Source organism: Strongylocentrotus purpuratus, unplaced genomic scaffold (genome assembly GCF_000002235.5).
Source record: "Strongylocentrotus purpuratus isolate Spur 01 unplaced genomic scaffold, Spur_5.0 spur5_scaffold_8, whole genome shotgun sequence".
Lineage (NCBI taxonomy): Eukaryota > Metazoa > Echinodermata > Echinoidea > Camarodonta > Strongylocentrotidae > Strongylocentrotus > Strongylocentrotus purpuratus.
The window spans coordinates 6135946-6160004 of NW_022145614.1; the positions used below are offsets into that span (position 1 = coordinate 6135946).

Here is a 24059-nt window from a genome sequence, read left to right on the forward strand (position 1 = left end):
TTCACACCTGTTGACATGTTTTTAAGAGCCAGAAGAGAAGGACATGTTTATGACCACCTCTGTAGTGTTGTGTGTCTTGCTCCGATATGGGGTCACCCCCCCCCCCCCCAAACTAAACTGCCCCTCCATCATTGTCAACTTTTGTATTTCTTTTGTAGGGGATAGAAAATTGTAACACTGTTTGTTTTTCATGCACTGAAGATACATTAACTAACATCCATCCAAGTCAGATTTTCAACCTCGCTCTCACATATCCTTTTTTGATGATTATAGTCGCTGTACTATTGTATGCAAAGTGGACTCCATCCACAGTAATGCCATTGTTCATAGCAGTACTGGTGAATGAAATGTCTGGGTAACCAGGGGTCGGGAGAGAAACATGCATAATTTGAAATGCATCAGTAAACTAGTCTATTTTAAGAATGCAGTTTGCTTCCATCAGTAATTTGCTATGTCAGGCAAGCCCTGATAAGCTTTTGGGCCATTCTTAGCAACCATTGTTGTAGAGACATGCAGGGAATTTGAATACATTTGTGCAGTGGTTGACATCGCTATGCACATACCTTCTACGTCAGTTCTGATTTAAAAGAACAAGTGTGATGGCTCTTTCAAAGTGTACCAATTAATCTCCAAACAGATTTTGTTCTCTATGTTAGGGGCATCATCTGGTTATACTAAATGCAAAATATGAGCTTTGCATGAACTTCTACATGCGTAAAGAGATGCTGCGAGTTTAAATACACTCTCAAAGAACATACAAAAACTTGTGAGTGGACCACGGGATGCGCTTGGAGAGAATAGGACCTGTATGAAACCCAAGTCGGACTTCCACATACTTCTTGTCCATTGGCTTGGAGATGTAGAACTTGGTAAACAAAAATTGAGGTTGATTTCATACATTCTGAATCTTCCAACAAATGACCATTATGAATGTGAAAGTGATGTTTTTCTTATGGTTTTATGTGCATTTCTGTGCAACTTTTAACTTCTCATCAGAACCAACGTTTCATAATTTAATGTTTTCATTTCATTTTTTCTTTTTAAAAAAATTTAAAATTCCATTATCATGATTTATGCTCATGGTAAAGTTAGTCATGACATGATGATGCTGCTATATTTGCTGAGAACCTTCCCTTTGAATTATTAAAGCAGTCTTTCATTTTACTTTTCAATAATTGGAACCAATGCTCATCATGAAAAAAAAAACTCTGCATACTCCTAGCAGTATGTTTTCAATTTGTAACCAGCACAACTCCCTCACAGGCATCTGATCATTGCAAGAGAGAAAAATTACAAGAGCACGTGATATGGACTGACATGTTGTTCAATGTTAGAAGGCCCCTGGCATACCAGAGCACATATCTGTCATTAAAAACTTTATTGCAAGTAATATGCCCCATAAAAACTTCCACAAATCATTTATGAGGCGGAAACAGCAGCTCGGAATTGGAGGTTATTGAAAAAATAAACTCACTTCTGTAGTTCTTTGTCATTGTACTGTTGTTATATTTGTAGGTAGTTAAGATACATGCTAATAATGGGAGTTGTATACCTTGTATTGTTTTTAAAAGGAGCAGTTAATTATGCTCGATTTTATTCATAGAGAATCGTGCATTTTGCATGCTTTTTTAAACAAATAAAATCACAGAAAAATATTTCTGCTGTTCCTTAGATGTATGCGAGTGAAATATTTGATATACTTTTATCATTTGAAGAAATGGGAGGAGGAAAAAAAATCAAAGTAATAAAATGTGGCAAAAAGGATTGTATAATCTGTCGGATACACGCTATGAAAACAATTAAAGGCCTTCACCAGAGTTTGATCGCTTTAGTTCAAGTATAGCATTTTATGTCGATTGTAAAGTGCGATATGAAGGAGATTCAAAATATTGCTACTTTTTAACGAGCGCATTAAAAGCACATAATTCATACTTGGCCTCTCTCTGCACCAAGTTATGTGCTGGCAGGTTTATATTACTGTTTATCAGAGTCTGTCCTGAATATTGTTCAATATTTTCTATCGTAGTCTTATCTAGAGATGATGGAATAGGCTAGGGATTGTCACTTTCCTTCCGGGAACAAAATGGTGGTGTAATTAGAAAGGTTATGGAAGAATTGATAAAGAGTTAAAAGATTCATAGCAAGATCTTTGGTAGATGTGTAATTGGCTGATTCTGTAAATAATTGATTAAGATAAGCAAAAGTGATTGAATTCTTTATTGCACTGTTGTATTTCTCTTTGTTCTAATCAGATTGAGTTAAATTTAAATTAATCTGTAAACACTAAATGATCTTTTACTTGAATACCAGTATCAACTATTAACATAGGTGACATGGCAGTGTAGTAAAAGTGTTTTACTAGGTTGTGAACTTCTTGATCACAACTTTTCTGATTCATTTAGGCCTACTGCAAGAGACAATTTTAAGAAAATGCCTGATATATTTGACATAGTCGCATTTTCAATAGAAATATGTTAGTATTACAAGAAGTACCGAAATTCCATTGATGTTAATTCTTTGTATTTATTTAGATGGTAGTTGAAAGGTTCAATTCTGTATGAATTCTGGGAGCACTATATTTTATTTGTCTCCTAAAATACTCTCAACAAAGATCTTTTTAATTTTGACTTGGCCTCTTCTTCTTCTCAGTGAACATTGTTTAACTGACATTTTCTTAGCCTGCTTTGTAGAATGTTAGAAACTGTTTCCAATGCCATTTTCCGAGGACCCTCTGCATAAATCCCTTCCTCCCTCATGGAATCTTAACGTGCCACATGAAGGCCAAAGACATCTTGCTACATTTTAATCAGGCAATTAACGCCTTATAATGGCTGCCTTATGACCTCAAGTGTGAGGGCCATGTGCTAGCAGGTTTATGTTACTGTTTGTGTGGAGGTACACTTCTTATATCCCAGTTATTCCACTTTTTTCTTTTATAACACCTAAAGTATATTTATTATGACCTAATAAAGGTAACTGCACTTTTTATGACATCCTTTTGATAATGTGCACCTTGAGTCATGTTAACTTGAATGTTATCCTTTCTTCTGTATCATTTCAGTCTGCTCTACACTGGGGAGCCAAGCATGGAAAGAAAGAAATGATCAGACTGGTGGTGGATAGAGGGATTGATGTCAACTTGAGATCGGTAAGGAATGAAGAACAAAACATTCAATCGCAAAGACTTCCTAAAAATTAACCGAAGGCTATTTCAGTAGCCTTGTCCATCACCGATTGAAATGTGCGAACATTGCAATAATGTTTTACACAATAAGATCCAAAAAGGATTTCAGTACTGCAGTTCGATATCGAAATTGCTCTTGAGTTTATTTTACTGAAGTCTTTTTGATGGTGTTAGAAAAAATTCTGGAAGTTGATGTGTTAGTGGACTGGAGATAATTGACAATAGATGCAGAAGTGTTGAGTCTGAGACCTAACTCAACTCTTGCGTCTATAAACGAGTGTATTTTTCTTCCATATTGCCTTTTTTCTATCCTGGTTTACAATTTTTTGAAAGACACCTCAATCTGTTGTTTTTTTATGATAGCAGAGACAGGTTAATTAATGTTTTATTAAAGTTCCACATGCAATGAGAAAATAATGAACTGGTGTAGTCATCCATGGGCTGTAGAAATTCAGGTGAGAACTCCAAGAAAGAAAGAAGGAAGGGGGAGAAGGAAGGGGGAGAAGGGAGGGAAAGAAAGAGGAGAGGGGGGAAGGATGCATTAAATGTAGAAAGAGGGAAGAGAGAGAGAGAGAGAGAGAGAGAGAGAGAGAGAGAGAGAGAGAGAGAGAAGGGGCAGGAGAGGAGGAAAGAGTGGATTAAATGTAGGGAGAGAGAGAGAGAGAAAGAAAGAAAGAAAGAAAGAAAGAAAGAAAGAAAGAAAGAAAGAAAGAAAGAAAGAAAGAAAGAAAAAAAGAAGGGGGAGAAGGGAGGGAACAAGGATTAAATGTAGAATGAGGAGAGAGAGAGAGAGACAGTATGAAAGAGAGAGAGTGGAAAAAAGGGGGGGGGGGCTGGGGGAGAGCGAGAGAAAGAAACAAGCCATTGATAGATGACAAGCAAAGGTCTTGGCAAGCTTTGAGTTAGTAATAAGTAAGGGTTATTAATTACTACAAGATGTTTGTATGGAATGACAATAATGCCATGTTGTGAACCAGTATTGATGAAGGGAAGGGAGCATGAATCAGGCCAGGGGCAAGTACCTTGTAGTGGGGCTGATTTATGAAGGGGGTCTGGGGGCTGTGTAATCCATCCCTAAGATTGCTAAATCAAATCACGATTAGGTGGCACTCAAAGCCTAGTCTACTCATTCGAACCATGTTCATGTTGAAGTTCCACTCTTGGAAGATGTATATCAAGATTTTACAATGGTCAATTATAATGAAACAACAACTGTATAGTACGTTTACGGTCTTCACAAATTAAAAATCATCACAATTAGCCTTTTCGTGAAAGGCATTTCCCACCTCTACGAAACATGGGTCTCAACACTTTTTTTGGAATAATTTTATGAATGATATTGGAACTCATCATTTTTTATTTACATCTGCAAGAATAAGTTTGTTGGAAAACAGTTTTGTCTTCAGAAAAATCACCAACAAAGAAGCCAGTAAATCAGTTTGTAAGACCAATTACTTTATTACATCAGATTATCAATTCAATAAATTAGTGTTGATGCATGAAACTTGAGCTTCATTCAAAGAAGATCCAAGTGTCTGGAGAAAGAAAACTAGATCTTGCATAGCAGAAAAGGAAATGCAAGCTCAACATAGAGCAATTACACATACCAGAAATAACATAACCCAAACAATGATGCCATTCAGGCTCAGCTGTTAGAAACCTCTATTTCTTTCTTGAAGCACTGGTAAAGCTATCATGTCAAATTATTTGAGATATTATTTACACAAAATTGTTTCATGTTCATGTATAGTATGCACTTTGGAATAAATTAGGCATTGATGACCAAGTTCTTTTTAATAAATCTTCTTCATTACAAATGGAGAAAAGTAGCATATCATGTATAAGGGATAGAGCAACGTCGATCTGGCGCTGCTCAGTGGCTGCCGGGCTCACGATCAATTGGGCAAAAAGAATTTCCGTTTCGGTTTAATAAAATTTGGAGTGGACTATTAGGCTATTATTATTATTATTATTATTATGTAATCAAGAGTAAATTGCAAGATTTGAAACCTCTTGCCTGAAAACAAATTTTACTTGTGTGAGTGAGTGAAACAAGGGATCACATTTTGTTTAGTGTGGAAATGTTGATTAGTCCTCAAACTGTAATAAGTAAGACATGGAAATTACAAATAGAACACCTCGCTGCTGAAATAGAGATCAGATGGTGGTTGCCCCAAAATTGCTAATTTCTATTGTTTGGGGGCTGCATGTAGCCCCTTCCTCTCTCCAGAATGCCTAGGAAGACGATGTTATTTCAATTTCTGTACTATGTACTTTGAGAAGATTATTTTGTGAAGGAGTCTCTTTTAAACTAGATTTGAAATCTGTACTTCTTTAATTGATTTATTTCATGCTGAAAAGAGCTTCAAAGTGGTCGAAATTGGAACCACGAAGTAGATGCATAAATTATCTGGAAATTTTAAAATTGAAGGAGATTGAAGTAATAATATATCAGGATGAGAATGACAGGGGAGGATTTGTAGAGTATGTTAAAAGCAGACATTATAGCTCACAGACATCCTTGTGGTGGAGGCAAGCAAGCAGTTAACCCATTGATTCATGTCTTTCAATCATGTCCAACTATGTCCATATTAAACATACCACAATAAAAACAGGCATGTTATGGGCCTGTACTCCTGCTCCATGCGTACCCCTATCGGCCCTGTTTTCACTAGGCCTTTGGTTGCATACAACGACATGTACTCCTGCAGCAATCGCTCCATAGTCTGTATCCTACAACAGCCAGGGACATAAGCATGAGAGGTCTATAAGTTCCCGGACATCCAATAGAAATGCTTTAAATTCTACAACACATAATTCTTTGGGATGCCCAAGAAGTTAGACTTATGTCAGTTATGAGAAATTACCCCCAAGTTCTTAAATTCAACCCTAGACCGAGCATTAAAACAAATAACCATAATCCTAAACCTAACTTGTCCTCTCAATCTGGAATAAACAGGAATTGTTGTTAAATTTCTTTGACGTCTAAATGAATATATTGTCTGTGTGAAGCTAGATACACTGAAGATAATACTTTCACTGAGTTAATGTCTTTCTGGCTCTGAGAAGACAACAAATCAATCCTGAATTATTGTTTAGGTATATTTTAGGAAATTTTGAGCAGGAATAACTTTATTACCCAAAGTTTTGGTCTAGTGTAAACACTGACTCTTAACTGGGGAGAAGAATATCTGATTTATTGTCAGCATGAGTTCATGTCAGGACTCTAAGAAAACTTTATCTAAATTTGAGTGTCCTTGTCAATGGAGTGCTTGGACAATCACAGTTAGTGCAAGTTTAGAAGGTACATTGTACATACTCTGAATGATGTGATTTATCACAAGATGGAAGGAGTTGGATGGGTAAGTTTAAAGAGAGGATATCATATGATGATATTGTATAATATAAATCAAGAAAAATGACCCCTTAACTATTAGTAACAACATCCCATCATATTGTTGGTATTTTGTTTTCATTTACCCTAAATTCTTTAAGCAATACAGAGGTCTTTATGAAAGAAAAAAATACAGTGTATGTTTGTGTTTTGGATTTGAAAAAGTGTCCCTCGTCATTTTCCCTGTTGGTGCGTTAATGACATTAAAAAATACATGTCTAAAGGAACTGATTTGCTTCATATTTTGCTTGTTATTGTTTATATCATCAGTCTGGTAGGAGAGAGTGGCCTGGTGCATTGGGCTTCTGTATACTATAAATTGAAGATTTGTAATTACACAATGCTTTCATGGCTGAAGAGAAAGTGTGCAATTTTCATCAAACTCAAATACTGGTCAGAATTATTTTTCACGTTTATATAACATCCTTTACTCTTCTAAATTTGAGACACTTCTTGATAATCATATTTTTTTTAGCAAATGGACTGTGGCTGTTTTGTATTTGGTAATGATGTTGATGCAGTGAAATCACAAATATGCTCATATTTTTTTTGTCTTGTTTGTCTTTATCTCTATGTGATGCCATCTCATCTAACGACACCTGAACAACCTTCAACTTCTACTGGATATTGTAGCAAGGGGTAAGTATGACTGAAATAAAATCATTTTTTTTGTAAAAAATGATTTTGTGATGTGTTGACAACAAAGAAGTGTCATCTAGTATATCATGAAACAGTGAAAATATTGTGTCTATTCAATTGCCATTTAATACAATTGGATATTTTATTCATGTGTGGCAGAAGATATGCAATATTGCTCCACAATATCTTTATCTATTTTGCCTAATTTCTCACATTCTGATCAAACTCTGGTGCAGAGATGTTTGCTGTATTTATACAACCAAACAATCTTATGTGTGTTATCTGGTAGTTTTTCCAAGGATGATACGATATGTTCCAACAGGATCCAGGAAATCTCGGGCATATTCTTTTACCATCTTTTTAATTGATGAATCACCCTGGTCAATTCTCTAATCACCCTGAATCATCTTGAATTTTTTTCAAAACAAGACTTAAAAATCATCATCATGTTTCTCACAATTTCTGTGTTTAATTGGACATCACCAATGCATCAAGACACGTGTTTGATTGTCATCTCGAATTGTGACATGACTAGAATTGTCCTGTCTGGTTTAAGCCCCAGGCTTTGGCCCTGGGACTGTAGGCAAGGAGGCTGGATATGATAGGATAGATTGGATTTCTGATTCTCGCTTTCGGAGAAATATGATTATTATGGAAATTGAAATGAGAAAGATTTTCTCGGTTTGATAGCAGAAGTTTTGAATTTTAATTGGGGAGGAAGTTGGCACATTGCGTTGGAGATTGGTGTTTTGTGAGTGGTCAAAAATCATTCTCCGCAGAGATATGGCATTAAGGTTCAATGTGGTATCTGGTATCTCCTAAGCTTCTGTCGTTTTTGATTTGTCTGATGTCTCTCATATTTTCTCATCTTTCCATTTCCCCGTTTAATATATTCTTTTTCAGTTTTAACAGTTATGTTCTCCTCTGTCTGTTCTCAGGTTTTCTTCATGCTCTCATTTTTCTGTTGATCTCTTTCTCCCCTTTAAAAATACTCTATGCTCTTGTGTCATTCCCATCTTATGTATTGTTATTATTTTCAAATCTGTTTATTATATTTCCATATTAACTTTTTTTGGTTTCTCCCTTTGCATTTCTTCCTCACCTTTTCAACACAGGGCTACACACCTCTTCATGTGGCAGCGATGCATAACAAAGAAGCCATCATGCAGTTCCTTGTATCCGAGTATCGTAAGTCAAACACATCGAAATCGGCATCCCTCCACATACACTGGATTCCTTAATGCTGTCTTCCACAATGCTGTATTTAATTTCTTAATCATAATAATAAGCAAATAATTACCGTTGGTGAAGGTGATGGGACAAACTAACACTTCCGAGGTGATCTGGATGTAGCTATCTTTCCGAAGCGAAGCTGAGGAAAGATCTATAGCGTATTCATTCAGATCGCTGAGGAAGTGATAGTTTGCCATCGCCTGAAACCAAAAGGTGATTATTTGCTTTATATTCCACATTGGAATCATTTCACTTCTTCCGTCATTTTAGAGCAACAAGTCACCAATTAACAGCTAGCAAACGGTGTACAATACGTACAGTGCAGTATGGTGGTCTTGGTGTGACCATAGTTCATGTGTGACCAAAGTTCGCGTACTAACACTAAAAGCGCTTACAGAGGAGAACAATATGCAGCGTATACAATTAAAGTGTGATGCACTGTGTAGATAGTACTACTATCTACCGAGTGCAACGCACTTTCACTGAAGATAGTAGTACTATCTAAACAGTGTAACAAACTTTTCTTCTCCCATCAAATCAATGATGGGCGAACTATCTTTCATCACATTTACTTTTGACCAATCGTAGAGCAAGATTCTTAGTATGTGGAATATAACAATAACTATTACAATTAACATTACTTGTATAGCACATATATCACTATTCAGTCCCTATGTGCTTTGAAGGATATGGAAAAGAGGTAGACTTAGACAATCAAAGAAAATACACTTTAAACCAGATACCAACTAAATTTTAACTTAAGGAAAACTGCAAACGAGTTTTCAGTCTATTTATTAATGAGCTGACTGCCTCTGCCTCCAGGAACACCAGGTATTTCATTCCATAAGTTCAGCTCCTGCTACTTGGAAGGGGCCGGTGAGCTCAATATGAATGTTTTAGGTACAACAAGTAGGCACCTTGACTTTGAGCATAGATTTCCAGACAGTGTATAATTTTGCACAAGGCTGGGGCTGAGTAATGTAAATAATGGAAAGTAAAAAGGATTTTTTTTCTTGCTTGTAGAGGGAGATATTTAGATTTTTCAATATGGGAGTATTACATTATTAGGTTATTCTGCCAGATTGGAATATAGTTATAATATATTTTTCTTAAATTTACTATCATATCAAATAAAATGTTTGGATGAATTAAAAATTGCATTATTAATGTATATTTTATCTAGGTACATACCTACCATCATTCTATTTAAAGAAATCAACTTTATCATCTTTACTCAATGTTCTTTTTTCTGACTAAAGTTTTTCAAAATCATTTTGTATCCTTCTAGATGCGGACATCAACAAGCGAGACTTCAGCGGTCGCAAGCCCCGTCACTACCTCCAGAGTTCGTCCTCCAACTACATCAAACGTAAGCTGCGTCTCCCCAGTGATATCATAGGCATGGAGGATGATGACCCCTTCATGGGGTCAGAGGGGGAGGGGGATCACAGGGAAGGGGAGCCCAGGTCAGGGGACGATAGTCAGGGAGGGAAGACCTTCACCAGGGTGTTTGGTCGGTTCTCGTTCCGCAGGCCGACCACGCCCAAAGTGGTCGGCCCCAGGAGGGCATCCCTGATTCCCCGGTTGGATAGCATTAGTGATTCCATGGAATAGCCCGTATATTAAACTATCCGCTTCAAACAGTAACTTTGTCAAACTTCCATAATGAAGTATGATTTCTTCCTGTTATATCAAGAAGATCTGACCTTTATCGCTTAAAAACTTCTTGACTTGTAAAGTCATACAAAGTTCAATCCCACATCCTTCAAATTTTAAGCGTATTAATCACTTTACAAAGTTTTTTCTGGAAATTATCCTTTTTCTTGTAATTAGGAGTAATGATTGAAAATAGAGACAATTCTGTTCCCAATGCTGTGTATTTTTGTGCAATAGTTGTCATGACATATTGGACAATATATCTATAAATAGTACAGATACAAAGAGTAAGCTGTATATAATATAACTTTTTTGACAAGAAAAGTCTGTTTTAATTATAGAAAATTGTTACTGTAAACATAATACTCTTGAAAAACACATTTTATCCTTTCAAGATAAATATGTAACTACTATCAAACAGTTAAGTAAGTTTATACTTATGTTATGCACAAAAAGGCACAACAGCTGAAGTTTCTTCATAATCCAGTTACAAATTGCAATTGCTAGGTCAGCAGATGTCATTGAAAAAATTTATATATTATATATATATATATATATATTCTTATTGATAATCAATAGGACTATTTTTATATATACACTTAGAAAATGAAAACCTGTTCATGATAACCACTGTCCAAACAATCACCAATGATTTTTAAACAAATACTTTCAGAGCTTTTGTATTAATACTCGATTATTCATGAAAGAATTCCTTTCTTGGATTTCTGTACCTCATATCCAACATTTAGATTTAGAACAAAACCCCAACATTTCAAAGCAATTTTCATTGCTATCCTACCATTTACATGCACTAATACACTTCTCACTGCAAACTAATTTATTAACAAAAATGTATTTTCTGGTAGTTTTATTACCCCCCTGTGTGCTTTCACTAATTGCACTTTCATTTATTTTGCATAACATTTGGCTTGTGCATGAAAATGAGTCTCTGTGTTCATTTAGTTTTTGTTAATGTTAGAGTAGGCTCTTCAAGCTCAACCAATTGTAGAATTGTTATTTTCTGTTTTATGCCTGTCATTGTGCTATTGTGCAATCTATCTTAGTTATCTAATGTGTTCTTTCTTTATTACTTTCCTACTCTGCTTTTGATACTCTCGTTTGTACATAAAGTGAGTACTTGTACAAGTACATGTAAAATTGCAAACTGAATTTTAAAAACAGGCATGTAAAAACTGAAAAACAAGAAGATGCAGATAACTCAATGGACAGATTGTCCTTTTTTGCATATGCTCTGTTTTTGTTCAGAACAAAGTTATTTTTATGTTTTGCCTTAACAAGTATGATTTGCACTGAACATTCAGTTCAATCTGCCTAAAAGTCAGCTTTCTTTTATTTTATTTTTTTAAACTAGATGTATAATCTTATTTTGCTGTGTTTCCTTGAGATTTCATGATTTCTGTGATTATTTTCTTCTGATTTTTAACAAGCTTTCTTTGTTTTACACATGTAGACTACTGGATGTACTTGTGAAAGTAGTATGGTAGTCAAAGAATCATGTCATGTCAGTTGGTAAGAACGTCATATCCACAAATATGATCAGCTGAAGGAGTAAGAAAGTGCAAAATGTAATTGTAATATGTATGAATTTGTATTGATTGTTGTGCATTGGTACTTAAAGAGCATTTCTTTTGTTCAGAACATGAAAGACATATGTTCATATCATTTTACACAGAGTTAATGCTTTTCTGGCTCAGAAGAAAAGACTTTGGGGAAACAATTCCTTTAGAATATGGCCATGTAAGTCAGTGCAATGATTTTGAAATGTAATCGTAGATGGAGTTGTTTTTTATACGATTTTTGGAAATAACTAGGCTTGACATAGCTGAATGTCAATGACAATCAAGTTCATGGTAGGATGATAATCATTTTTTTCTTCAAAAGAAGAAGAATAACTACCGGTCTTAGCCTTTTAGTTTGCCTTTTTAAAGATTAAATTATGAACAGAAAAGAGGGTTTATATTGTGCTATAAACTTGGACATGTATGTGAAACAGATTTTAAAATGTGTATTTTATAAGATATATTTAACGTACTATGATATAGTGTCATGAATAAGATATATTTAAAGTACTATATAGGTGTAGCGAGTACTTTTTTATACCTCGTCTGAATGAAAAGTACTGAAACAGTGCCATATGAAAACCAGTTATTTGTTATGCTTTATACAATTTTTTTTTTTTTTTTTTTAATCTGATAATTCTTTGGAAGAAAAATACAAACATAACTACCTGGTACAGATTCTGGGAATTTGAAGTGTAAAATGCAGATGCTACTGTTCAACTGATAAGTAGTAACTGAAAAAGAAAATTTAGCAATAGGAAAAAGTTGAAAGCTTATAATTCAAAGTAATAGTCATGCAAGTAAAAAGATACTGTAGATAAACAGATTTTTTAAATTCATGATTATCGTTTTCTTATAATACAGATGTATATTCAGGTATTATGATGAGCTGATTAAGAGTGTAATATTCAAAGTGCCATGCAAGAACGATTCATCAATTTTTATTCAGAGAAGATATTCAGCTAAAATTCAGGGGGCTAAAAAGGGGGAATACATAATTGTAGCTAGATAGTTTACCGATAGAAAAAACTTGATTGATTCAAATAGTCATTTTGAAAGGCTTATAAATCATAATGCAATATTTAGTTAATAGGATATATAGTTTAGTAATCAAATGTATATGAGTATTGTATTTTGCAATCTGAGCATGTATACTTTATTTGAGATCTTCCCTTCATGAAAACGTAATGAGAATGTCTTCCTTCAGTCGATGTGTCTTCCCTCACATATCAATTGTTACATGCGAGCTAAAGTTACCACACATAATGTACTCTTCTTTTATGATTTATCATGAGTAATATCATTCTTGAAGTTATTGTGAATGCTGTACACACATTGATCAAGTAGTAGATTTAGTTTTCACTGTTTTTGTACTAAGCTACATGTAGATTTCTAGTTTTGATGTGTATTCCTCGCTCGCTCGTTCATGTCGTGGTAGTTCATGTCAGTTTGTGTCACCGTTGTGTTACTATACCTGCCTGCTACCTGCATGCATGAAGATCGATGTGCTTGGAATGATCCGTTGTAAACCTCAGTCGCATCTGAACCAGTCTTCCGTGACCTTTAACCCGACCTCACACATCCGTTTGAATCAGCCAATCACAGACTAACGTGCCCGACTCTCTCTTAGTCTGATGAGGAACTTTTATCGTTTTCTCCCCTCGCAGTGGAGGAGGAGGAGAAGGAGGAGCAACAACAGCAAGAGCGCGAAGAGGAGAAGTTTGAGCTCGTCGAAGAGCGCCATCGCTTGACGGCACGCTTTGAACACAGCTTCTCGTACAGCCTGAGCAGGCTCAATAAGAGCAGCGTCTTCTACTTCTGAAAATGGTTTAGCTTCAATGTTTTCATTATTTGAAATACGACAAGTGTTATGCTTGAAGGGCTGAAGTAGCTAGAGAACTACACTCGTACAGCTTTTATTCCCTATGCATGGGACTAGATCATCATGAAGAATGGATGCATAGATCAAGTGCTGTAGCACTGAACAGTATTTTGTATAAGAGGGTATACAGATAATATCCGTCAAATATTTTACTAACAGATTACTGCAAACGTACGTGTACTTAATTGTAGGATAGAAATATATGTAAATATGTACATTTGTTGCATAGTAAGAAATATATAATGTGGAGGGAATTTATCTGCATCATAATTAGGTAAGGTGAAAAGGGGATAATTGTGTAAAATAAGAGTATTTTCGTCTGATGTTGTAAGGCTAGCATGGAAGTTTCTGATTTCACAGGATTTGGATAAGGTTGAGTCATGGAAAAGGTATCACTCTAATACTCTGAAACACATTGATTTGGAGCCATCAATTTATGGCTAAACTTGATGAACTTATCAAAGCTCTCTTTCTGTAACTGGCTCACAATTTTAAACTTTGTTTTGGTTTCATTTTTTGTTAAACAACATAAAAATGGCAATACTAGAGTTTAAAAGTGCAATTTTGTGAGAAAATTGCTCCCCCCCCCCCCTCCACTCTCTCATGATGTTACAGTACCAGAAGGCTGGTTTGGGTTTTTGAACACATAACACATTTCTTTTGTCCATAGTTCCTCTCCCTGTGGTTGAAAATATTGTAATTATGCCATCACTTCACACTGGGGTTAAATTTCACTGTCAGCAACATGCCCTTGATATGCCCCCCAATGACAAGACCAGAGACCCTGTTCACACTCGAATGGCAGAACGTATTAGGTGTGAAGTGCTCCGCCATTTTAACTGGATGGAGATTGGTATGAAATGATAAATTTAAAACTCCATTCCAAATTGATATTTAAAAGAAAATTACAATTGATGGTTTGTAGTTACACATCTATCAAAGTAATATTTGGTACCATTTTCATGTCAAGGTGTATGCTAGTTTCAGGATGGATAGCAGCTTTTTGGTGATTAAAGTATTTCATAGGGTGTAGTGATATTGGTAAGCTAGCAAGGCTCATGTATTTACTCCATGGTTTAAATCATGATATCAGGTATTCGATACAAAACCTGTCAAAAGCTTCGTCCACTGATATGATACACATTGTAATGAATCCTTCACATTTTTCTGGTTGAAATGTATTCTGCTGAGGGCCAGAGAGCAGTACCTCACATCCTTTACCTTATAGAGTTAAAACCCTTCTTTCTTGGCTGACAGTGGCAATGGTTACCTGACATCAGATTGTCTCCTGAAAGCCAAAAGGGCATTAACTTTCAGCAGATTGAATGCTAGCTTCCGCATAGGGAATTTACTTTATCAAGAAGCTTTCACCATATGCATACTTAAGTTATATCGAACTTGAGAGCAGATCATAGTTAACTTTTTGAAATCTGAACACCGGTCTAAGATTTATCCATCACCACCACGATCCCATCCCATCCTCCTTGGTTGGGTGTGTCCTCCAGCAGCATCAGCAGGGACCTTGAACCCTAGTTCCACTCTAGCAGAGGGGGTTGTGCACTTTCCCTTGCCCCTACCCCACCATCTGGTCCAACCATAGTCTAGAACATCTCAATCAGGGCGGAGAGAAACCTCTCGTTGTGTCTCCCAATTAACCGGAGCTGTAGCACTCCCCGATGTAACAATTGATGTCATAATTTTGTCCTTGTGTCTCCTTGCCTGATGCAGAGAACAGATCTGTGACAGAATTGAGCTGTCACTCACTCTCGGGGGTCAGCGAGGGGTCACGAGAGTTAGAAGTTTAGAAGCACGTTTTCCCCATCTGGTTAATGAAAACTTCAAAATCAGGATGTAAATTGATGACATAATCTTCATACTGATTTTGTGCCCTTTTGGTCCTCGCAGTTTAAGCCTATATTGTCAATCTGTAGTATTTATGGAGAAAGTGAAATGTTTTCCCCTCAAACTGATTTTGAATCTCATTAAGAAAATGAAAGTGCACTATGGTTGGAGGTGATGGATATTTCTTGACTTCTCTTTTCTCAATAAGTCTGTGAAGCATTTTCAGAAACATGACTTTGTTCGCCAGTACTGATGAACAAACTTGACTTAGAAAAGAGCATTTTCTGCAGGTTTTTTTTATTAAAAGAAAATTTTGAAAAAACAACAAAATCATACTATCAAGATAAATGACTGTTCACCAAAGTAATTAAAGTAATAACATTTTCAAATTGAATGAATTTTTGATATATCTGCTAGATGTTTCTGGAAAGGTATACTTCAATTTATTAGTTAACTTGAATAGTCCTTGAATCAGTTCTGCAACATCTAATTACATATACTTTTAGATTGTTAGTGATGTACACTATTCGTTTGAAATATACATGCCTATGTGTATATATCCAAGTATGTTTACATTGACAATGTGCCAATAGGTAAGACAGCATTTGTTACAGAGTTAACTTGGAGGATATGTTTTGTGGAGCGAATTATGAATTTGTAAATCAGAAATCTATTTTCACCCGTCGTTCTAGAACTTGATTTGTTATTTACATGCTGAAACAGTAAAGGAGATAATTAACCCATAGTTATACAAACACTTAGATTGTAGAAGGAACATAATATCATACATACCAACTAATGTAACTAATTTCATCTTCATACGTGTACATGTAGCTTAACACTGCTTACAACTGGAAAATAATGTCTGTTTTCATGTTTGTATATTTTTACTGAAACATTGTGGTTTTCAAATACATGTGCACCAAGCTGGAGCCAAGTATATTGTTAAAAAAAATGAAATATTGTCTCTCTTTGTGCGTTCATTAACCACTAACTTGTTTCTATTATCATATCTATGATATTGTATTGGATTCTATTGCAGTTGTGTTTTGGGGAATCTGTGTGACTGGCTATGTGGATTTCAGTTTTGATTGAAAGTTCCATACAGACTATTTGAGAGAGAACTAAAGAAAACGTCATTACCCCAAAAAAATCTGAGGTTTAGAAGACAGAAGGACTCCACTTGACCAAAAGACCAACAGGTTTTGGGAATTTGTACCTCCTGAGGGCTATAGTTAAAAGATTTCTCAAGCCTCTTCTCTTTCATGGACCTTTGTTAAACTGTTCTGTTAACCGATCGAAAAAACCATTGTAGATCGATTCTCTTCTGCTTTTAAAATGTGAAGGCAATTCACAACGCATTGATTATGTATTGATAGTAAAAGCTTGAGTTTAATAGCTGTTAATAGTTCTAATTTTTGTTTGCATTAAATTATTTTGATAAGAAGTCTAAAGCTACAATTTTGAAAAGATGCTGTGTTTGCACGTATACTTGCTGCGTAATACCATTGTTCCAGCTTACTGTCAGAAACTCTGTTTGAAATAATTGTTGTTTGTGGGATATTATTGTTGGATGTGATGAATGTGGAATACCTTAAAGCAATGGTCCTTCCAGTATATCCTTCCTTCACCCATATATAAAGGTAAGTTACCATCATATATCTTTTCCTCTCCCCATTTTTCCCTAAACCAGATTCCTAACTAACATGCATGTCTCACCCATGTATTCTTTCCATTTGAATAACACTTTTTAGTTTCACGCATTAACCTTAACCAACCACACGCGCCTCGTTCACTTGCTTTAGCTGGTAAATTTGGGCACTCTATCTCATTTTACAAGTGCACCCCCCCCCCCCCAACCATCATTGATAGATATATTTACAGATGAGCAGAGATTTAAATTCCTACACCTAATGTGTACACTGTGTTGTAGATCACATCTTTAGATGTGTCCTCATGACACAGTACACAAGTCCTGGTATAGACAATGGTTGTGTATACTACATGTATTAGGAGTTCTAGATGTAATTTATTCTTTCTTTTTTTGTTATAGTATTTATTTGATTTATTTAATTATAATTCGTAATTATATTTAATTTATTTTAATTATTAATGTGAATGGGATAATATGGGACAAAATTATCCTTTCGCATTCTCATTTGTCTAATTTTGTTTTTCTTTGCTTCTACATATTTGCCTTCTTTCAAATCACTGATAATGTATGGTATGTACAATGTCAATGAAAGGAGAGTAAATTTGATGAAATCTTGTCTTTCTCCATCTTTCAACCATTTTTTAACTTTATTTTTTACTCTCTATCTTCTCATTCTTTTAAAGAAAATGAGTTAAAATATCTTCTCTTTTTTTCCCCAACCGCTTTTCATTCTCTCACTTCTTTATAGAATGTTTTTGTTTTTATGTAATATAAGACTTTATTATGTCAATGCATTACACAGGGAAGTATTATTTTTGAAATGTACACCATTTTGTAAAACTAGATTAGACCACAGTTTATTTTCTCTCTTCCCAGTGTTAGTTACACAGTAGCTATTAAACAGCATTGCTTTTAGTTTGTTTTTTTTATCATGCATTTTGATTGATTTTTTTCTTTGGAATGTAAATTCACAATTCCCTTCATGTGGCCACTCCTTTTTAAAACTCAATTGAGAGCCGGATTTTAAGTTACATTTAGCTTTCATCTTCCATTATTGGTGCAAGAGAAGCATGAGGGCAATTCTTATTTTGGAAGTGATATTCTTTTAAAAACGAAATTATTTTGATCATATGATTTGCAAAGCAAAATTCTTTCAGGAATTCATGATTTGTTTCAAGATTCTAATGACACTGCCTAACAAGAAAAAATGCATGTGAGACGCATTTGTAAAACTTTGTATAGTTCTTTAATGCAAGAAGAATAAAACATGCTGATAACATGTATTAATCATAAATGTGCACCATGAAAAATGCCAAATTTTAGTTGCTCTTAATTATACAGTTGCCGCTTTTAAAGCCGCCTTTAGGTGATTTTTATAACCAGTGCAAATTTAAACAAAATCTGTTACACCATTTTTAGTTTTATTTGTAAATACTTGATATGTCATCTGTTTGAGGACAGAAGAGCCCTTTGGCTCATTGTATAATGATGACTTAAAACTATGTTTTCTTTTCTATTTTTATTACAAATCTTCCAATTTTAGAATATGAATTATTTTCTGGGACATGCAGATTATAATTTTGGGAGATGCATAAATGATTATGTACCAGATCATATAAGAATTCACAAATATCTTTATTTTTTAATTAATTTATTTACCAGTACATATCGTGTCAATTTTATTGACATGTGTTAAACTCCTCAATGGTAATCATGAAAAACTTATTTCTTTTCTTTATTTACAGAAATGATGCTTGGACAGTCGACAGGTAAAGCATGGTAGTTTAGGGGTGGGGTGAATGTGGGGAATGAATCAATATTAAAATTGATTAAAACTGAAGATGAGTAAACATATTTGCACAAGTATGTGGTCCATGTCAATGAAAGTGGATGATTTTTATTTTAATGTGAATTTAGAAATCTATATACCAGCTGTATATTATAGTGAAAAAGATAAATGCATATAAATTATATTAATGATTTATATGGTTGTTTGCCTTACAGGCCTTTCACTCATCCATGTACTCTTGAACTAATTTTGTTGTGAAGAAGAAAATGACCTTCTGACCTTCTGACCTTCTGACCTTACATGTATAATTAGCTAAATTCATTGTTGTAGAGCTCAGAGGGATAATGAAAACATAAATGAATTGTATTAGCATATTGAAAGATGTACACTGAAGTTGAATTGTGGGTGGATAATTGATACAATTAGATGGGGAAGTATATTAAAATTGCTCGGATGGTAGACAGATCAAAAATTTAAAATATGATTTAAAATTCACACGTACATGTGTATCTTACATGGAAGTGGAGAACATATTCCCTTTTTGCCCATAAAGGTACAGTGTGTTGACCCATTATTAAATAGTGAGCCTGTCATTTCTCCAACCTGGATCCCTTGTAGAGAAGATTCTCAAATATTCATTCTTTATTTGATGGAAATATTGATGCAGTTGAACACAGAGTTAATACCCTGCCTGTGGGCTCTAATGCAAGGAAAACAATGCTTTATCTCATAATAACACAATAGACAGAAATATTTAAAACTTCAATTTTTTTTGCACATTTTCACCGAACAAAATGAATCATGGATACATGTACAGTTAAACCTGCTTTTTGACTACCTGTCTGCAAAGACCACATATGTTGTTTCCCGTGAAAATGGTTTCACATTGGAACATGTACTAAAGGAACCCGTCTACGAAGACCACCTGTCTGCAAAGACCACTTTTTGTGTTTCCCTTGGGTGGTCCTTCTAGACAGGTTTGACTGTACATTGATTTTTGAGCAGTGCTTCTACCAGCACTGCTTGCTCTAAGTATACTAATTTTGAAATTGAACGTCTTCTTTCGATACAGCGGAAGTGATCCAACCCCACGTCCTGATGTCACTGGCTGAACCCAAGCAAGAAGAGAAGCGCCACTCCAAGATCGGCTCCCTCCTGCGCTCTTCCTTCAGACATTCCTTCCGTATCTGGGGATCGGCAGAGAACCTGGAGGACAAGAACCACAAGAGGGACAGGACGCCCCCGGTGACCCCGCCCCCTTCCCCCAAGAACAGACCAAAGACTAGTCACTCAGTAAACCACAGCCAGTCATTGGTAAATAATTACTTTTATTATCATTAATTATATAATATTGGATGGCTTTGAGTTTGATACAAGAATATATTGCTCAAGCTATGAAGAAGAGTCCAATATCATCATAACTAGAGCAAAATATTCTTGTATCACACAAAAACAAAGCCATGTAATATTATTATTAATATTATCTATATCAGGCTGACTAGGGAAATGACAAAATTTGACTAACCTTGGTAAATATGGCTTTTATGGATACGGTAGTTGAAGTTCCTGGATGACTGAGCAATACGAAAACAATATTGGTCAGTCATCTGGGTACTGCGCTAAAGATATTGAATACACTGATTTACTGTACCACTTAGAAGCCTTATATAAATAATAATAAATGTAGTCACTCACGGTAGCTTTTTATTGGAAGGTTATATGCAGATGGGTATCTGGATGGGTCAGTTTTCCAGACAGATCTAAAACTGTGAAGCCCCAGTCACATAGTCCTGGATCACCAACTGGTTGTGGACTCCCAGAGAAATCTAGCAACGGTTGATCCTTGAGTTTCAAATAGAGATCAATTTTTTCCCGGTCTCTTTACGGTGGCACTAAGGACCTCCGTCTTTCTTTGGCCCCTAATATTCTTAGCGAGGAAAAGAGAGAAAAGTCTTGATGGTTAGAGGATAGAGTCAATGCAATGGAGAGGGGTAAAACACATTAAGGCTAAAGTAGGTAATCAAGATCCATCCTTGTTGTAAGCCGTAGTACAACTGTCTCACCAACCCAGTGCTTCCCTCATGATCGTGGGCAGAAAATACTTCAAGGAATTGGTAAAGATAAAAAATATCAGTGTCTTGCAAAGTTTGGATGATGGTGACCACAATTCCATCCCCTTCGAAGACCGAGGGGGGGGGGGCTGTCGTGCATTCTCAACCATGTAAAACCCCAATTGGGAAAGCATTAGAGAAAAGGAAGGTTGGGCTAGGGTAATATCCAGGAAATTGTAGCACAACCACAGAACAGTTGAAAACTTTTCTGGAGTTTGACTGAACCCCGGGACGTATCACTATGAATATGACTGACAAAGAAAGCGGACAAAATATACAGTTCCTCAGGTAGACAAAGGAACATCTCTTCTCTGCTATTATGTAAAAATGTGTCTCATGCATATTCACCTGTTCTACACATTTTTACATAATAGCAGTGAAGGGATGTTCCTTTGTCTACCTGAGGAACTGTATATTTTGTCCGCTTTCTTTGTCCGTCATGTTCATAGTGTATACCCCTCATCCGTATTATTATCCGTACTTATTAAAGTCATCAAGAATACATGTGTTTACTCAAGGTATATGAATTTGAGAGAGCCGTAACCCTGAGATAAGTTCATTCAGTGCAGTGCCTCATGTTTTAAGCCCCTCTGCACTAGTTTGGCCATGAGGGATTAGACCTCCCTGCATGGTCACTGACAGGTGGTTATCTCATCAAATCAGCTTTCAATTATTAAACACAGGGGGATCATGGGGGACCAATGGTCGCCGCTTAGGCATTGTTTTCTATATAGAGGGCACAAGTAGCTATAAGTAGTGTAATGGGGCTTTAATATCAACTGTGTTTTTGCTTCACCTATTACCTCATCTATTACTGTGAAAGTATCATTTGTATCTGCCTTTTATTTTCTCAGTTGATGCCCCCTCCCTCAGGTTACACTGTACCAAACAGAGGTCGAAAATTGAGGAGTACAGATAAAGACAGGTAATGAACTTTTTGTTTAGAGCTAAAAGATGGAACATATTAATCAGGACACCATTTATTCTTTAATAGAATTAAAGATACATTTTAAACTTAATGAAAATGAATACTCTACCAACATCTATTTAACCACTTGACTGCTAGATGCTATTTTCACAATGTACCACTATGTGCTAAGGCATTTTGGGACACACAGAAATCTGAACATACAACTCACATCTCCAATTATTTTTGTGTGGAAGAGCGCCATCTACTGTTTGTATTCTAAAGTTTGATATTCAGGTGCTAATGGCATCATAGGGATAGGTGTAGGGCCGTGCTAACAATTTGAATTTGGAAAGGCGTAGAACATCTGCATGCAGGTAATAGTTGTTTAGCAGTCAAGTGGTTAATAAGATCAAGTATTGAACTTTTACGCTTGGATGGGCACATTCATTTTTCCGTTAGAAGGTCTGATTAAGAATAGAGCAGGTAGCCATTCAAATGTTGAAGGGCAATCCAACTCTTGTAATAAGTTGATTTGTATGAAAGCAGAAAAATAACAGAAACAGAATGGCAAAAGCTTGAATTGAATCGGACCAATAGTAAGGAAGTTATGAATGTTTGAAATAGGAGATCACTAAGTCTATGCAAATCTCAAATTGGTTGTTAGGTCAATGGATTGTGATGTTGGACTTGGATAGCTCTCCCATTTGCCATGTGCAAAAGTATCATTAATTTCTGTTTTTTCTTGTAAGTTTCTTCTCCCTTGGGGCACTGCTCAAAATATATTATAGATAGCATGTTATTATATATATATATAGGTCCTCTAAAAAGAATAGACCCTTCTGAGCAATGAACTTTTATATGTTGGAACAGATGGGAAAGTAGTCCGGCAGTACATCACATTGACATTACCGCTTCAACCAATTTGAAGTGCCCATAGGTATAGCGATTACAAATTTCAAAAATTCACAACTTTCTTATATTTAGTTAGATTTAATTGAAAGTTAAATCAGTTTGCTTCTCTGATTTTTCTGCTTTCTTTTAGAGTAGTTGTCTATTTGGGTTGGATCTCCCTTTAATTAACATGCGTATCTGTAAGCTGTTCTTGTTTAACATTGGAAATAATGATGGTAATGCTCATTAACACACCCCATTTTAGTTTCTTATTAAATCAGAGACTATTCATTGATATAATGGCTATGGTCACTCAGTGTCCATGAATGGTACGATTCCAAGTGCTCATCATCTTAAAGAGGACTAATTTATGTTTATTACTATTGAGTAATATGGTCATGACTGTAATGTTTTAACATTTGTTTGATTTTCTTTTGATAGAACTGAAAACATGCGAAAGAGCGAATCCAATCCTGATATGATCGTAGAGACCACACCTACGACATTCGTCTGAACCCGTAACCATGGCAACCAAGATCAGCAAGGAGCCTTTAGTTCAACTACCAATAGCGAGGCTGAAACATGATGTTTATTTTAGCATAGAGGACACATATATTTATATCTATATTTTCTTAAAGAAAAGATCGAGTTCTGGAATAGGTGGAAAATAATTTATTAGCTTTATCATTCTTTTTCAGTTCCATCTGCTAGAAAATGCTTGTAGCATAGACACTTGTAAAGGAATATATCACTTTTTCCAAATACATGTATATCAATCAGCGTGTTTCTATTATTTATACCAGGCCTGATAAAAACCCGATTTGAATCGGTTTCCCGATTTTTTTTATTTTTCCCCGATTTTTTTTCTTCTTCCCGATTTTTTTTACCAATTTTTTTTTCTTCCATATTTTATCATGATTTTCCCGATTCCCCTTATTTTATTTTTTTGCCCTATTTTTCCCCCAATTTTCTTACTCGGAAGGGGGGATGTTGTTAGAAGCCATTTTTTCCCAGTGAATCCTCTTCTTTTTTTTTACTCAAGGGGGGGGGGGGGGGGGGCGTGGTTGACGGGGAAACAAGAAACCTATTTTTTTTTAGTGCTCACTATCACCCCTGTTTATACTGAAATTGTCTGGTTAATTTGTTTTCCAGAAAATAGTGTGTAACACCAGGGAATGGGCAGTTTCTATCTACGTGTATTATCCAGATAAATACACTGCTCCGATTTAGCTGGTTAAAAGGTTGTGAATAAAAGTTCATCCCTTATATTTTGAATTTTTTATTTATTTCATAT

At 35.4% G+C, this 24059-nt stretch overlaps 1 protein-coding gene across 1 annotated transcript; it reads left to right on the forward strand.

The window, feature by feature from the left end:
• The first annotated feature begins 3004 nt into the window (after nucleotides 1-3004).
• On the forward strand, nucleotides 3005-23608 carry LOC100888997 (ankyrin repeat domain-containing protein SOWAHB). Its single transcript, XM_003727852.3, has 8 exons — nucleotides 3005-3148; nucleotides 7212-7217; nucleotides 8333-8405; nucleotides 9739-9819; nucleotides 18810-18833; nucleotides 19926-20167; nucleotides 21819-21889; nucleotides 23207-23608. Exons 1-8 carry the CDS (start codon nucleotides 3005-3007, stop codon nucleotides 23277-23279), a joined length of 714 nt encoding a protein of 237 aa, XP_003727900.3. The 3' UTR covers nucleotides 23280-23608.
• The last annotated feature ends 451 nt before the right edge of the window (nucleotides 23609-24059 follow it).

What these genes read in the sequence shown, in the direction of transcription:
- LOC100888997 (XM_003727852.3), top strand. Translation starts at nt 3,005, where the DNA reads ATGTGCACCTTGAGTCATGTTAACTTGAATGTTATCCTTTCTTCTGTA. An exon ending in GTTCCTTGTATCCGAGTATC is followed by an intron (nt 8,406 to 9,738) that starts GTAAGTCAAACA and finishes GTATCCTTCTAG; the next exon opens with ATGCGGACATCAACAAGCGA. An exon ending in GATGCTTGGACAGTCGACAG is followed by an intron (nt 18,834 to 19,925) that starts GTAAAGCATGGT and finishes CTTTCGATACAG; the next exon opens with CGGAAGTGATCCAACCCCAC.